Below are 17,492 nucleotides of genomic sequence, written 5' to 3' on the forward strand. Positions count from 1 at the left end.
ATGCCATTTATTTCTTATTGATGGTTTTGGAGGTTATTTTAGAGATTAGGTTCTATATATCTTACTTTGACCATTAAAGTTGAGCTTGGAATATCCTCCAGGCCTGTTTGGTTGTCTGTAAATGAAATTACATGCAAGTGAAATTACAGTGTAAGTGAAAATGTTGTATTTCAACTTACATCATTACTGTTTGGTATGCTGTAAGTAGAAATGATGCATTTATTTTTTATTTGTTTGGTTTGATGTCAGTTTAAAGAGATAGTTATCATGTAAGTGATGAGATTATTAATATTACTTATTATTATTAATAAATATTTAATATTCTTCACTAAAATTAATTTAAATAAAATTAATTAATTAATTTAATAAATTTAAAAATATTTAATATTTCTTAAATTTTATTACTTGGAAAAAATTATTATTAATTTTATTAATTTTATAAAAATTTATGATAAAATATTTAATTATATAAATACTAAATTATAAAAATATAATATTTATTTAATTATAAAAACTATGATATTTATTTAATTTTATTACTTACAAATATTTTTATAATTAATTTTTAAAAACAATATAATATTTTCAATTAAAAAAATATTTTTACCATAAAAATATTTAATCATATAAAGTATTAAATTATTTAATTATTATTTAATTTTTATTACTTAAAAATATTTTTTATACTTATTTTTAAAAACAATATAATATTTTCAATAAAAAAATATTGAAAATATTTATTGTTTTAAAATATTTAAATATTTCTTTAACTTTTATTACTTAAAAATATTTTTATAATTAAATTTAAAAAAATAATTTATTTTTATTAAATATTTTTATAATTAAATATGATGGTGAGAGGATATCATTTATTTACTGCATTTTCAAACACGACGAATTTGTTGTAAAGTTGAACATTACTTTCAATTGTGAAAGTGAAATGCTATAAGTTTGAAATCAAATGAAATTGGGTGAAACGTAAGTGCATTTACATGTAAGTGGAATTTTTACAGTAAACCAAATAATCACTTACATATAAAATTATTTACATTCTGACTATTCTACGAGTAAATTAATATCTTTTTATATTACGAGTATTTACATACGTAACGAAATTTTTCAAAAAACGTGGAAAGAAATTTAAAAACATGTTGTTAACATTTCGTCAGATAATTATACATAAATTTAATGTATTTGTAATGACAAAACCTATTAGAGTTTTTGTTTGTGGAAGTCTTATTTCCACATTGTATGACCATATACTGGGTTGATGATCCTATGATCAAAATTAACAAAATTAATTAACAGTAAAGGAAGATATAGAAAAATTATAAATAGAAATATACACATAAAAATCATGATACTTCAAATAGTTAAATCAAAACCATTTCTATTTTTTTAAATCAAAGCCATTTCTATTTTGAATTTGATTTCCTCCCAACTATTCAAGAGATGAAGGATTTGAATCTGTAATTTGTCCACAAAGATTTAAATCGAAGTGATATTTATTTATTTTTATTATTCACCAGAATTTTTCAAAATAGAGATTGTTTTGTTCACTTTGATCATTCACAATTTTGCTGGATCAAAGATTTTTACTTAGTTTATCCTCAAACGAACCCACATATCACAACATGCAAAATCTCACAGGGTAGATCAAACTTAAATATTATTCGTGAATTATTTGGTTCAACTAATGAATGGAATTGTCTCTTTTTAACTTGTCTTATATCATCTTGTATGTTTAGATAAAACAATGATTATAAGTCCAGGGACGGGCAAGCGGCTTGATGGTAGAGGTATGTGCTGGCTAAAAAGCTAAATATAAAAAGTATAATCTAGCTTAAAATAATTTATTTTAAATATAATGTACTAAATATAACCAAAATTTGGAATACATATATTAAAATATAAAAGATACGTTTAAAATTTTTACATTATCTGAATGAAAATATGCGAGATGATAATTGACGACAGAATACGTCGAGTTTGTATAAATACCATGAAATTGATGGTGCTCACTACAAATGGGAATCAGAAACTGCTGCTTATACTCATTGTTGTTTCGCTCTAGCGATATACTGGTAGACATTATAATATAGGTATGTATATATATGTGGGTCTACACGATCAAATCTCGAACTAAAATTACTTCAAATTTGTATATATCTAAGATTTATTTTATTAAAAATTTTGAAATAATAGTAATTTTTAAATTTAAAATAAAATGTGATGCAAAAATTTATATATAAGATTTATTTTATTAAAATTTTTGGAAATAATAAGAATTTTTAAATTAAAAATGAAAACGTGATGACTATGTGAGTTTGAGCTGCAAAGGATCGAGCATCCCAAAACCCATGGATCAAACCCACTAACCACTCAAGCACACCCATACTACTACTTTTATATGTCCAAAATATTGTATTTTACATGAAAATTAAATATAAAAATCGAAAATCACAAAATCTTATATTGTTTAAAAAGTATTTTCTCCCAAGACCGAGCATAGCACAAGCATGTTCGGCCCCGATTATAACCCCATAAATGTTTTTTAATTTTGAGGTCAGAATCAGGACTAGATATAATAATAATAACTTCAATGGGACAAACCAAGCAAGTTATATTACTTATAAATCTCTAGGTAGAATGAAAAAGTCATACATATAAAAGAGAGACCTAGCAAATGGAGTCTTAGGATATTCAGCCGACAAACAATGGCCACTCTGCCTATTGTTCTCTAAGGCTTGTTTTAGATTACAAGATGTTGAATCTTGTATCCATTATGATATAATTTGGTTGCTTGGTCATGCTGGATATTCAGATAAAGCTGAGGATTTGTAGACTTGTTTGGATTGACTTTATCAAAAAATGTGTAGTTTAGTTGAAGTGCTTCTGAAAAAAGTGCTTCTCCAGAATCACTTTTTGTATTTTCTGTTTTGTATTTTCTGTTTGTATTAGTTTAGTCGTTAGCTTTTTAAAAACTGCTTTTTCGGTTTTTACATTCGAAACTTTTTAAAAGTCATCATAACAACATTTGAAGCCGAAAGTGTTTAACTTATAGCACTAGTGGATTTTTCAAAATCCAATCCAAACAAGATCACCCTTAGACCCTGATCTCAGTTTTGTTGAAAGCTCATTTGGCCTCATACAATACATATCATGATGCTGCAATTGCAAGGTTTGTTGGTGCGAAGCTCATTGATCTGATTTCAATGAACATTGGAAACTATGTATTATTATTGAATACAGATAATAACACATAGAAAAAGTGAAATGATACGAAATGTTACCTATTTCTGCAAACAATGCACTGAACAAATGTGAATATATATATAAATTTGTTCTGGAATTTGTCTGCCATCAAAATTTTTGAAAAAATTGAAGCGATAAGATGATACCAAATGTTGTAGGTTTCTGCAAACAATTACAGGTTAACAATGGCAAATGCCTCTAGATATCACAAATCATATAAATCTTTCAACCAACCATTATTCTATAAATAATATCAAATAGTTTAACAATGGCAAATGCCTTTAGAAATGACAGACACAATCAATTCTGAAAAATTGTACAACAAAAACCAACGGCGTTGAAGCAATGAGAGAATAATTAATGGCAATGCAAATTACCACCACTTGAGATCTGTTCAATATGCTGCCCCATCACATTCTCAATATAGTAGTTGCAAGTAAGCTTCTAAAATTTCATTATCTTTTCCTGAACAAGAATCAAATGAATGAATCATGCTTTAAAATGATTATGATGAAGCTTTAAAAGATTTAAGACGTGTAAGGTATGAAACAAAAAAATGGCCGATGAGAAAAAAATTGAAATGCAATAAAACATGTTAGATATAACTCCTGAAAAAGAAGATCCAAGACCAATAGAATATCAACAATGCACACTAAGTTGTCATATAATGAAATTGTAAAAAACAGCAGGAAGATTTTCAACAATCCTTCAATATTTCCAACTTGAAATCAATGGTCAATGTCTCAAGAATGATCTGGTTTTCAAAGAACAATAACACAAATGGCTATATTCAGTCAACAAAAAATTACATGAAACATTAAAGAAATCACAAAACAAAAGTAGTAATCAAGAACTAGACAATTAAAAATAACTCCTTTGGATACTAATTTCCAATCAAGAACTGCCAATGCCTTTAACCAAAAAAGTTATAATTTTCAAGTTATCACAAATGCCATAAGCTCGAGGAGTACACTAATCTAATCTCGCTCAAGGATGCATCCAAATCAAATCTAATTCATTTAGACTTCACAGATAGTAACACAGAAAGATCAACACCATTTTCATGGAACACTTAAACTAATCATATAAATCTTTGAACAAGAAATTACAAGAATTGGCAATCCCATTAATCAAAAAAGAAATAAATTTCAAGTTATCACAAATGCCATAAGCTCAAAGAATGCACTAATCTAATCTCTCTCAGGGATGCATCTAAATCAAATCCAATTCATTTAGATTTCACAGATAGAAACACAAAAAGATTAACACCATTTCCATGGAACACTTCAACTAATCATATATATCTTTGAACAAGAAATTACTCTATAAACAACATCAAACAGATTAACAATGAGCAACACTACGCCTCTAAAAATAACAACTTTGATAAATTTTCACAAAATGATACAACAAAAACAAACAGCAAGGAAGCAATGAGAGAACAGAGAGAAAGCAAATTACCAGCAGCTGAAATCTCCTCAAGGTTGCTGCTTTACCATATTCTCCACATACCACATGTAAAGTTTCCTCGAGCCCTTCCTGAAGACTGATCTTTGGCTCCCCAACCCATCCCGGCCAGCTTCGAAGCTATCCATCAGCTTCCTCGGAGTCCCATCGAGGCTTCGCTTCTATCCCAAACAAGCTCCCTTCAAACCCCCACCACCTCCTTCACCATCTCTGCCAACTCTTTAATGCTCACCTCCTTTCCACTCCCCACATTGACATGCTCCAATCCTGAATAATTCTCCATCAAGAACACCACCGCATCGGCGAGATCATCAACATGAAGGAACTCCCTCAACGGTGACCCCTGACCCCAAACCACCACCTCCTTCGCCTGAACAACCTTGGCCTCATGGAATCTCCCTTATCAGAGCAGGCAAAAACATGGGAATTATCAGGATGGAAGTTATCTCGAGGACCATACAAATTGGTTGGCATTGCAGAGATAGCATCAAATCCATGCTGCAAATCGAAAAAGCTTGGCAAGTCTTGATCCCGGCGATCTTAGCAACAGCGTACCATTCATTCGTCGGCTCAAGAGGGCGGTGAGCAGCGCGGATTCAGGGATGGGTTGCGGTGCGAACTTGGGGTAGATGCGAGGAGGATCCGAGGAAAAGGGAGCTCTTTGGTACCAAATTTGTGGGCGGAGAGGATGACATTGGTCTGGATGAGAAGATTAACAGCGATGAAATCGGCGGGGTAGGTGGAGTTGGCGAGAATGCCGCCGACCTTGGCGGCAGCGAGGAAGACGAAATGGGGACGGTGGACGGAGAAGAAGGCCTCGACATCGGCCTGGCGGGTGAGATCGAGGGTGGAGTGGGGAGCGAGGAGAAGGTTGGTGAAGCCGAGAGCGTGGAGGCGGCGGGTGATGGCGGAGCCGACGAGGCCTTGGTGGCCGGCGACGAAGATCGGTGCGGCCTTGTCGGCGAGGAAGGAGGAGCCTGAGAAGAGAGATTAGGGTTAAAATTAGGGTTTGAGTTTTTGGAGAAAGAGAAGGCGGTGAGCTTACTGGCGTCGAAGGTTCCCATTGCGTCGGTAAATGGTCAATGAACACACCGGGCGAGATTTATGGGTAGTTTGTGGGAGAGATGGAAGCTGTGTCCATGTGATTGTCACGTGATATGAATGGAATTAAATAATAAGAAAATTATAAAAAAATTAGGATTTTGAGGAAATAAACGAGATCTTGGCAATGGATACAAACAATATATAGAGTAATATGATATCCAAGTCATAAGGTGGACTGTGCACGGATAGATGGCTGGCTGGAATTATTTTTAAATTATTTATTTATTTATTTATTTATTCGATAAATATGATAAGTAGAGTATAATCAGGGGCATGCATACATTGCATTATGTTTGGAGTTCAAATTTGCATGTGGAGGCCGCACGTGATACTCGGATGAAATATGTGGCTTGGGGCGGTAAAATATCGACTTAATATCTTTGAGATGTGATTTCGATCATAAAATGAAGCTCGCTTTTTATATTTAATACAACAGTTCATATTACTCTATTGTTTATATGAATTATGTCTATAAATATTGTGTAATGAGGATGAGAGATTATATGAAATAGAGAGGGTGAGTTGTTTCTAGTATGCAGTAGATTGAAAGAGTGGAGAAGTTTAGAGGAGGTTTTTGTCGTTATTTGATTTCATTAAAACAAAGTAAAATCTTTGTTTTTAAGGTGAGTTTGATAATGTTCATGCAAGTAGCCTTTTATGTCATTTTTATACTTTTGTTATTCTCTACGATATAACGAAGATCGCCTTCTTGTAGATATAAACTTATTTTTAGCTGAATTATGCTAAATTTGGTACATCTTATTTTGTTCTTGTGTGAATGCTTGTATATCATCTTTGCTTTGTCTACTTATTATGCTATTACTGGGTGTTTGTAAATAGATACACACCAAGTATCCGACAAATTGCTACACCTGCTCCACACTTCCTCACACGCAACAGTAAGCAACCAGTGTATGAATTTTTGTGCTGCAGCAGATCTTGTTCTGAGAAGGCTTGATGAGCTCTTTTGGTGTGGACTTGAAGAACCTTGTTGACATTGATTTTTGAAGATTTCAGGTCTGAAGAACTAGATATGGAGGAAGAAGATGCATCTCCGATCGCGTCTTCATCAGTAGCATTTGATGATCTATTTTTGGTAAGATTTCTCGTTTGTATGATTCATTCTTTGATTTGATGTAAGTCTTAAGTTTGGTAATTGATAGAGCTGATTATGCAAGTTTTTTTTAGAGCATTAGATGCTCTTCTCTGAAATCTGGATATATTGAGAATCTTGTACTTGAATGTGATGTATAACAAAAACTAAGTAAATTTACAAATGCCTTTCTGGAGTCTGCATTTTTAAAATGCTTGAACTCTGGAGATGACATGTTAGTTGAAAATCCTTGTGCTTAATAAGTGGGTATGTTACCAAAATATATACATATATATATATATTAGATGTAACCATTGCAAGATAGTTATGGCCTCAATGTTTTGGCTTATGGAATCCTTGTTATGTTCTTTTGATCTCTGCCTTGTAAGAATCATCTAAGCATGTTTATATCAGTGCTTAATAAGATAGGCAATGGGACAAATCTTTTTATCAATTAGTCATTTATGATTGTGTTTCTTGTCTTAGAAATTAAACCTTTTGTTAATGCATTCAAGAATGCCTGATTCTTAAGATAATATTCATGGGTTAGGACTTGCTGACTGAAGCTACAAAACTTAGTTATAAAATTTAAGCCAAAAGAACCCCTGAACTTTATCTTACCTTTATTTTGTTTTATTTAACACTTGAAACTTGAGGGTTAATGAGTTGAGACACACTTTAATTGTTCACAATGGAAAACAGGAGACTCAAGAGAATACTGCATACATTGTCACAAAGAGTAGACTACTATTACATATCAATAATTAATTGCAATTAAATCTAATGTCACTGTTGAATTAACTAAATGGAAGCATAACAATATCATATAATCTGAATTTACAACATACATTTGCCTTAAACTATGTTAGCTTGGCATTGAGAATTTCTCCTCTCTTACATCTTTTTGTAAGAGCCTTGTTTTTGCCAAAGTTTCTGATGATAAATGAGTCTTTACCAAAGAATGTTGGTAATTCTATATAATTAGAACAATAACTTACTTTGAAGAGAGCAATGCAGTAAATTCCTATAGTAAAAAGAATGTATGTATTTCCTCTGCTCTGTGAAACTGATAATCTCCTTATCAGAGTCCTTCTGATCCGGGTTTTTCTTTCAAGTCATTGACCTTCCTGAAAACTCGAGCAATACTAGGAAGTCAACTATAAAAATTTTCAAGAACATTTCAGTGATCATTCAAACGAGTAGGTTTTGATACATACCCTCAATTAATGGTATGCTGTTTTGACAAGTGGAATCACAAGGATATGGACAATCAACTTCCTTAAATATCCTTCTTTCGAAATACCAATCTCCTACGGCCTCTGCAATTGTCTCGATGCATTTTTATCAGTTGAGTAGAAGACATTCCTTTTATTATTCGGAGTAAATTTGAAGAAAAATATGCTTTTGAGTACCGTATTTTGTAGTTTCGGTGAATCAGGCGCGAACCAAGTAGTTTGTAATTCACTCTGGCAATGAGCAAAACAGGAGTTTATGTACATGCCACCATTGCTTGAATTGGTGAACAAGTGCAGCGCATCGAGCATTTTCAATCTGAATCCTGTAAAAGTGAAGAAATTGTAGCAATTGAAGTAGTCGGTTAAGAAAAGGATTCAAAAATACCTTGAAGGATCAATAACTGAATCGAAGAACATGCTGCAGGGTTTAATTTGCAACGGTTCCAAACCCCATGCGGATCCACTGAAGGTGGAACAAATATGTGATGGAACTGTTTGACGAAATGAAAATTGAATTAAGCAATTGAAGATTAGAAATCATCATGGAAACCACCAGTTGTGGATATGTTGAAGCTAATTACTCACTTGGAATACATCATAGCCTGTGTTTAAGATAAAGTATGGTGTTCTGATATATGGTAATGCATGTTGTGGAAAGAAACACTGCAGATGAATGGAGGCAGCTTAGAAGTTGAAGTTTCTGAGACATGATCAACTGAAAGAGATCAAACCTTATAAGGATACAAATGAGAACTCAAACAATCTTGATTCAAATTCTTCAGTACTCCCTGCAAATTATCGACTCAATATGATGATCATGGAATCCAGAATTCAATGAATGAATGGAAATTAGAGATTGAAATGGTAACAACCTGCAGAGTTTCTAAGCTGTGGAAAAAAGGTCTTATGGTATTGTTCCCAGATATGTCTGTCCTGATGAAAAATAGCAGAGAACCCTCATTAGGACCAATTTAAGTATACCAAATTGTGTCTGATGAAGGGTGTGACTGGGATTGGAATTGTGATTACACATCAAGGAAAAATCCTGCATCACTGAGACATTTCACTGTTGTATTCTGTGGGAAAAAGTTCGGCAAAATTCATCACAATGAATGAATGTTGCAAGTCCCCCTGCTGAACATCCTGAGAGTAATGCCTGAAGTAACATACATGTCAAATGTTGCCAACAAACTACTAATACTGATATTTAATGGAGAAGAACAACACATATTTGTATATTCAAATTCAAAATTTTCAAAATAACTGATATTGAACTATTAGGCACTACAATTAATTCCACTGTCTAAAAATGATGGATGTGTTTGGTTGGAAGTCATTATAAATCATTCAGATTTAAGTCACATATAATTGAAGTTATGTGAATTTGAAAAATCGAATTTGATCTGGAGAATTTGGTAAATGATTTACATCAATTTTGGATGTAAACAAAAAAATAGTGTACCTTTTGTGCAAAGATGAGTCCTTTTGGAAGCAAATCCTGAATTATAGCATCCCAAATTCTTTTTCCTCGGAAGTAAAGTGGGGTAAGTGTCTGTTAGATGAGTCAAAAGTATTTCATTCAAAGTATTAGAAATAATGGTCTCAGGTTAATTAAACGTGTATAAATGAAAATGAGTTTATATACAGATACTGACAGCATTATATTCTGAATCACCACCAAAGGATCCTCCATCACAGTACCTAAGCTTCACTCTGTTCCAATTGTAGAAATCTATTCAAAATCAATTATCATTAGTGCAACCTTAATCTCAATCCATCATTAATATTTATTAAACACAAAGACAAACTCTAAATCTAAAGTTCAATTATTATTAGAAAAATCTCACACATGCACTAGTGGTTTTTCAGACAAAAGATGTCTTTTAGGCCAACCCAGTAGCACACATGCAACTGATTTGTGGTTTATTTAGGAAGATATATCGCTGGCGTAATACATCTGGTTTCAATGTGACACATTATTCATCTAACCTCCAATTATTATAGATTAAATTTTAATCAATTCTTGAAGTTCCACAGAAAGCTTAAGAAATTTCAGAAATTTATATCCATGGACACTAGACATATGAAAATCTAAAATGTATTTATTTAATAAAAAATAGATAAATCATAGTTTATTAAAAATAAAAGCACAGTAGAACAGCTAATATGACAAGAACAGATTAAAAAAGTAAAGAACAAAATGACACCAATATGCTAGAAACTACAAGGCCACCAGAGAGAGAAAGGGAGAAGGAAACAAAATAACAAAAGAAAAAGAAGAAAAAGGCCGGTGCAAAAAGTCCACATGCATTATATATATATATATATATGCATTCTTCATTCCCAATATTTTAATCCAAGACCAAAAACATTCAGTCAAAGTTTGGATGCTTGATGCTAGATCTAATCCACTCAACGTGTGTCGGGGAGATTTGCATATGTAACCCTATAATAATGCATAATTGTTTTCATCCACATAAGAATAATATGTAATGTACAACCTTCCAATAAATCTGTATATATTATTTTTTTCATATGCATATGAGTTTGTTATAAAATATTGAATCAATGTATGTTTTTATGCATTACTATGATAATTAAATAATTAAATAACTTTTAAAAAACATAATATGATATATTTTTATATCCCATTTTAGTTACTAATATATATATAAATATATATATATATCATTTTTATATCATGCATAACTTATAAATATGCATAAACTGTTTAAACTTAGATGAAAAATATATAAATATTTTAGTTACTAAATATAATTTATAATCCTAATCAACAATAGTTTGAATATATTAATTTAAACTGACACTAATTAGCATAAGATTTATTGAAGTAAAAAATCTATTTGGTTTACACTATAATATATAAGATCTCTAATATATCAAATTAACAATTTGACACAAAGTTTTGAAGTATAGAGCAATTTATTTCTGACATAATAAAAAATATGGACACGAGTTTTTGGTTTTCTTTAAAAATAGAACATAAGCCATGCTTTCTTCTAAAATCATTTTCTAAAATGAGGATGCAAAACTACTTTCCAAAAAATTTTTCATTTGTAAGTTAGCAAAAGACTCACATGGCCTACCTAATGGCCCTAATAATGTTTTCTTGGTCAAAATTTCTCCAAATAATAAAGGGCTTTTTTTCATTCTGTTTTTCTTTAAAACCTTCTTTTTCTTCTGAAAAAGAAATTGAGATAAAAAGGACCACAAATGGAACCCATGAAAAGATACCTGGGTTCATGTTGGGGTCATTGCTAAGTATTCCAGAAAAAACTTCGTACTTGTTCATCAACCTTGTGGACCCTCTCCTACTTTTTGATCTCTCGAAACATGACTCCACATCGTTGCACCATCCTCCACCCTACATCAACCATCCCACACAGTATCAACGGTTCATATTAATTTCCCAGCAAAATTGCATTAAAACCATTGAATTTACAATATATATATTTTTCGGATAAAGTCGATAAGTTATAAAATGAAAGACAGACGAATGCAGAATCATATCAGTTACATTGGATTGACCGGTTCTCATACAGAATTTTCACAAGAAACTTAAAATATAAATTATAATATGAGAGATTTAAAATCACTTAATCATGAACATGAATGATTACCGTTTGATTAGCTACAGTTTGTACAACATATTTCTCTATACAAAGGATAAAAATGCTTTTGTATGATTGTATGAATGGAACACAGTCTTTACTTCAAAATAACAAGAAAGAGGAGTACGTGCTTACTGTTTGCTTTTTTGCCGTCCAGCCACAAATAAAACGATGCCACGCACTCGGTTTTAGGTTAGTTAGTCTCCTTCACGGAGAAAAACACCCTCCAACATTCCCACGTTAGAATGATGGGAAATGCTTAATTGGATCATTTATTATATATGTACATAAAAAATAAATTTACAATAATTTAAATTTATTTTAATTTATTTTATCTTATTTTTTTATCCCAATTAATCTCTTCAAAACTCACCTTGCTCTAAACCCAACTATTCTCACATCCTAACAGTTCAAGTATGAATTAAATCAAAATGCAAAATTATAAAAAATAAAATAAAATAAAACTGAAGCTTAAATGTCACATTAAAAGTGAAATCTATTTTTTTTATTTACATATTTTGATTTCTATTTTAATCCATCTACTTTTCAAATTTTCCATTTTCATCCGAAACAAAATATTCACATATAATAACATTTAGAACATGATCTCAATTCTCATAATTTAAAATTAATCAATAATAAAATTTTCTCAAAAATAAAAAAACACTCAAAGACAAACCTAAATCACAATTGAATTTTTCTTAATTTTGTCCATTTTATCAAAAAATAAAAAATAAAAAATTCTAAATCACAAACCTCAAACTGGAGCAACCAATTGTGAACACCATTGCCAAACCCTCTGTGAAGATGATAAGCAGCAGCACTCCCATCCAAGCACACTACCAAATCCCATCCAATGAATCATTCATTCATAAATCAAACAATAAATCAAATAAAATCAAATAAAAAACACCACAAAAAAAGAAAAATTCAAGGAAATCAAACAAATTAAAAAAAAAAAGAAAAGAAAAAGGACATGGATACCTGCTCCTTTGGATGCAGCATCTGGAACCAGTGTCATGGCCACCAGTAGCCTCTCTCCCTCTACCTTCTTCTTCTCTGCTCCGATCTCTCCAAGATCCCATCATCACCATCGCCATCGCCATCAGCGCCCATGCTCCCCATTCTCTCGAGAAGAAGAGAAGAAGAAAGAAGAAGGATTTCGATTTGGGTGATTTGTTTTTTGGAGTGGGTTTTTATAGCTAGTGAGAGTGAGGAAAATGAAGGGCTGAGATTAGAAGAGAGCACGAATCTTAAAGAAGATGAGTGATGGGAGTGTGAATGATGGTTGTTGGTGGTGGGGCCCAAGTCCTTGGTTATGAATTATTATTGTTGTTGTTGTTGCCATTGCTGATGAAAAAGACCACGCGCCGGCATATTTATTTTATTAATTTTTAAAATTTTTATATTTTTATATTTATTATTTTTAATTTAGTTTATTTGGTTTAATTTTTTTAGGAAATGTGAAGATTAGTGTTTTGTTTTGATGGGAGAGATGCATGCAAGTTGTTGGATTCTTCAGCCACTACAAGAAAGTGATATATGCTTAGTTATCCAATTATATGGAGATGATTGATGATTAATTAATTATGACTTGTTATTTGGCCCTGCTTTTTGTTGAAAAGTGGTGGCTTTTTTTTTTTTTTGGAGTATAAGAAAATTAATTAATTACAAATTGAAAAATGAACTAAATTAATATTATATATATATATATATAAAGACTAATTAATTCGCATGAGCTCATGCTTCCATTTTATCCATTACTTTCGAATCATGAATAAATTGGTTAGATCACATTTATTGCACATGGTAAAATTAAATTTTGTCTCAAACTCTCCCTTTTTTTAAGTGTTTTTACAAATACAAGTCCTCCCATTGAGGGTGCCAAAAAATAAACAAGGTGTACCCTTTACAGTGACTGAATGATTTTTTCAAAATTTATTACGTGTGATTGGTTAATACGCATGTCAATGAGAATATGTTACTTGCGTCCAAGATAATATATCAAGAACTATAATGCATTGGAAATCTCTTGTTATGTAACTTTAGAGGAGTAGAGAATATGATTTTCGCACAGAAAACTAATACTGGAACTTATGCACAATGCATAAACAATACTCAATAGTATCAAATCTTAGTGAACAATGAATGAATTGTACTTTTAAAGTACCACTGATGTTGGTTTCAAGCCTGAGCCAAACCATTCACTGTCAAGCCGAACTTAAATTATAGAAAAATTGCTGCATTTATATATACTTTGACATAGTATATTTAATTTGGGCAATACGCTCTAAATAAATAACCAATAGCATAAACTATAGAAAAAAAAAATGCTATTACCGTTTATAATTATTTTCTAGATATTTCTCCTTGTTTTCTAATTTATCTTAGGCCATATATTTCTTATGATTTTATGCATTTCCTCAAATGCTAATTTGTAGATTTTAAAAATTGAAAAATATGGATTAGATTTAAATAATATGATATAAAAATTTGGAGGGAAAAAAAGTTAACTGATGTGATATATGAACAACTTATTAAGAGCTTGATGTTTTGCTCCTAACTACCATAAATTATGTGGATAAAAAGTGGTCTCTCAAACACTGAGTTCGACTTCAAAATGAAGGAAAAAGGGGTATATGTTGATTTTTTACGTTTAATTAATATAATCGTCCTCTAATTAAAGTTTAATATATTATCACAACCACAAACAATGGTTACTAACAATAGAATATAAATTGAAATGATTTTTTTAGATTGTTGATATGAAAATTTATAATTTTCTGTTACGGATAGAATATAAATTGTGTCTGTGTTCTTTAATGGTTGTTTTGTATATTGTTTTTCTATTTTTTTTTATTTTCTGATTTTGCCATATTCATAAGGCTGGTGTGAAAAATATTGTTCATGAATTAAGAGTTTTCAATGAATTTGCAATGTAAAATTTTCCAAAAAATATTTCAATAATATTTTTAAATAAAATTTCGAGCAAAAATATTATAGAAGAAGAAGAAGTTTTTAATGAACGAAAAATATTTTTAAAAATTAAGATATTTAATATTTTATTTTCAATGCAAAAATCTTATTTGTCACTAATAATAAGGTGAAAAAATTATCATAGATTTGAAGATAGTCAAATACGGAAGTCATGTCGAATCTAAAACGTAAGTGACCCTCGCGATGTGTGTGACAAATGCTAACAACTTAAATGATTATTGTGATCAATAAAAGTGCAAAAAATACAATATATAAATATATATAATTTTAGGACAAATTTTTAAAAACATTTTAAATTAAATTGTGGTGATGAGGAGAGAGGTTATAATAATGGAAGTAGAAATTTTTTATCTGTGCCATTTAAGATCAATAATATAATATTCAGTGAATTATTGCATTTATGTCTATAACTCTTACTATAAAACCTTAATAAATGAATATTTAATAAATTAATAATTTTGATTTTTTTGGGTTTCAATTCGGGATAGCAAACTAATTTATTATTTTTACTAAATATATGCATAAGATAATATATATTTTTTTAAAACTCTTTGAGACCAACGAAATATAAATTAGTAATTCATTAAATACATTGAAAAAAAATATCATACAAAATTCATAATGTTGTTTTTTTAATACTACTTCTATTTTTAAACTTTACTCTTTTTTAAAACTAGGCATATAAAGTTATTAGTTTATTTTTTGTCTATAAACTAAATTTAATCTCATTCTTGGTGATTTAGAATATATACACTATATTTCGTATATTTTTCTTATGCTACAACAACTATATACATATTAGTAGAAAAACCTCTTTCAGAGAAACATTTAGTAAAATACAATTATCATTTGGATTTTGATCTTGATTGTCATCAATCGGCATGTGATTCCATGATATTACCATTTTCATTATAATAGTTCAAAAGCCATTCAATATCCATTGCATGTCTATACTATAAATTAGAAATAATTTTTTAAAATTTTATGGATGCCCTTTATTAACCAATATTATCAAAAACTATTCTTATTTCTGATCCAATTTTGATGTTCCAAAAACAATTTGTAATAGATGTCTTTACATTAATATTCTAAGCAAAATTGATTAACATAATAGCACCCAATATGTTAATTTTTTTCGAAATTTATTGCTTCCACTCAATTATGTAAAATATAAAAACTCCCTTTAAATTAATAAATATTTATTTACTGAACTGTGCTGTAGTTGGATTAGAGGTTGAGATTACAAATTTGTGAAATTATTATATTACCATTCTTACTAAAATGAATGGAGTGATCCTATTAAGTATTGAGATATATAATTGCAAAACTATTGGAAATTGTTTAAAGCTCAACTCATTGCATATTTTCCTTTATTCCATAACATTAACATTGACAACATATATTAAAATTAATATAGTTTATAGATAAAATTTCTACTTATGTTTATTTTTTGATTCTTTTCTAAAATTAAAAAATCTTGGCCATCTAATATGCTGTAAAGCTATATTCAAAATGGTACAATAAATAGACCGCGATTGCTTTTTAACCTCGTCGAAATTCTTCTCATCATCTAAAAATTCTGCATCTACCTACACAAATATGAAAAATAAAATAAGACTTTAAAATCCCTTTATTAGTAATTTTTTAAAATAATAAAAAAAAACCAGTTGTTTTTACTTACATTTGAGATGAACTTGAAGCCAAGTTTGAGTTCTCCCTCATATGAACCATCTTTAAGAACAACATTGTATGGAGCTGGCTTGAGTTCCATGTGACCTTTCTTTTCTCCTTCTCTCAAGATGGCCCTCAAATGAACTCTATATTCAAAATAATCATGTGTTTTATAAGCATAGAATTAAAAATTTTTAATGCACGTATATACTCATATAAAAAAAAAATCACTATAAAATTAAAAATATATATTAGAGTGGAAGATTTGGGAAGTGTTACATTGCTTCACCAATTGGAAGGTCATGTGTGAATTTGTCCTTCTCCATTACTGTTATTCTGAGTTGAGTTAAAGCTTTCCATTGTGATGATGGGAGCTTGAATGTGATTTTCTCATTCCACCAAACTTTCTCATTTTTCCTGAAATAAATTAAGTAAACAAATTTGTATATGTAAATTATGTGAATTTTATAGTTTTGTTTTTAAAAATGTTTTTCTTTATTTTACTTAAAAATTAGGCTTGATTATATATTTTCAGAAACAAAAGCAAAAAGTAATTCAAAACTAGATGTTAATATTATATTTCATATTTTCATGATGAAATTAATCAAATTATACATATAAATTTATGTGTGTGATATATATATATGTAGCTATATGAATATGAATAACAAACCGGTTGAAGTTTTGCTTGTGCAGAGTCTTAGTCCCACATTGCATAACCACATACTGGCTTGATGATCCTACAAATCGAAATTAACTAGCAGTTAATGAAGATATAGAATTTTTATTTTTGATAAAATGATATAGAAATTTTTAAACAGATATATGTACATTAAATCATGATAATTAAGACTTAAGCTAAACAAGTACTTATCTTTCACATTATTAGAGAATTTTTCAAAATAAAAGATTGTTATCTTCATTTTTGGCTACTCACAATTTAGTTCTACAAAAATATGTCACACATATAAGTCCAATTATCTCATATACCGACAAATTTTTGTTTTAGTTAATTTATGCTAAAGCAAATCAAAACTA

General features: G+C 30.0%; 1 protein-coding gene and 1 pseudogene across 1 annotated transcript; both read right to left on the reverse strand.

The window, feature by feature from the left end:
- Window positions 1–3,467: 3,467 nt before the first annotated feature.
- On the reverse strand, window positions 3,468–5,712 carry LOC120280734 (annotated as a pseudogene).
- Window positions 5,713–8,016: 2,304 nt separating this feature from the next.
- On the reverse strand, window positions 8,017–12,854 carry LOC120280788 (pectin acetylesterase 9-like). Its single transcript, XM_039287736.1, is given in 14 exon segments — window positions 8,017–8,045; window positions 8,137–8,248; window positions 8,332–8,477; window positions 8,540–8,645; window positions 8,740–8,817; window positions 8,886–8,942; window positions 9,027–9,087; window positions 9,184–9,248; window positions 9,251–9,310; window positions 9,617–9,706; window positions 9,810–9,886; window positions 11,410–11,539; window positions 12,543–12,625; window positions 12,771–12,854. Coding segments are annotated over 14 exon segments (1,113 nt in total). The 5' UTR covers window positions 12,808–12,854; the 3' UTR covers window positions 8,017–8,034.
- Window positions 12,855–17,492: the final 4,638 nt, after the last annotated feature.

This window comes from Dioscorea cayenensis, chromosome 2 (genome assembly GCF_009730915.1).
Source record: "Dioscorea cayenensis subsp. rotundata cultivar TDr96_F1 chromosome 2, TDr96_F1_v2_PseudoChromosome.rev07_lg8_w22 25.fasta, whole genome shotgun sequence".
NCBI classification, from domain to species: domain Eukaryota; kingdom Viridiplantae; phylum Streptophyta; class Magnoliopsida; order Dioscoreales; family Dioscoreaceae; genus Dioscorea; species Dioscorea cayenensis.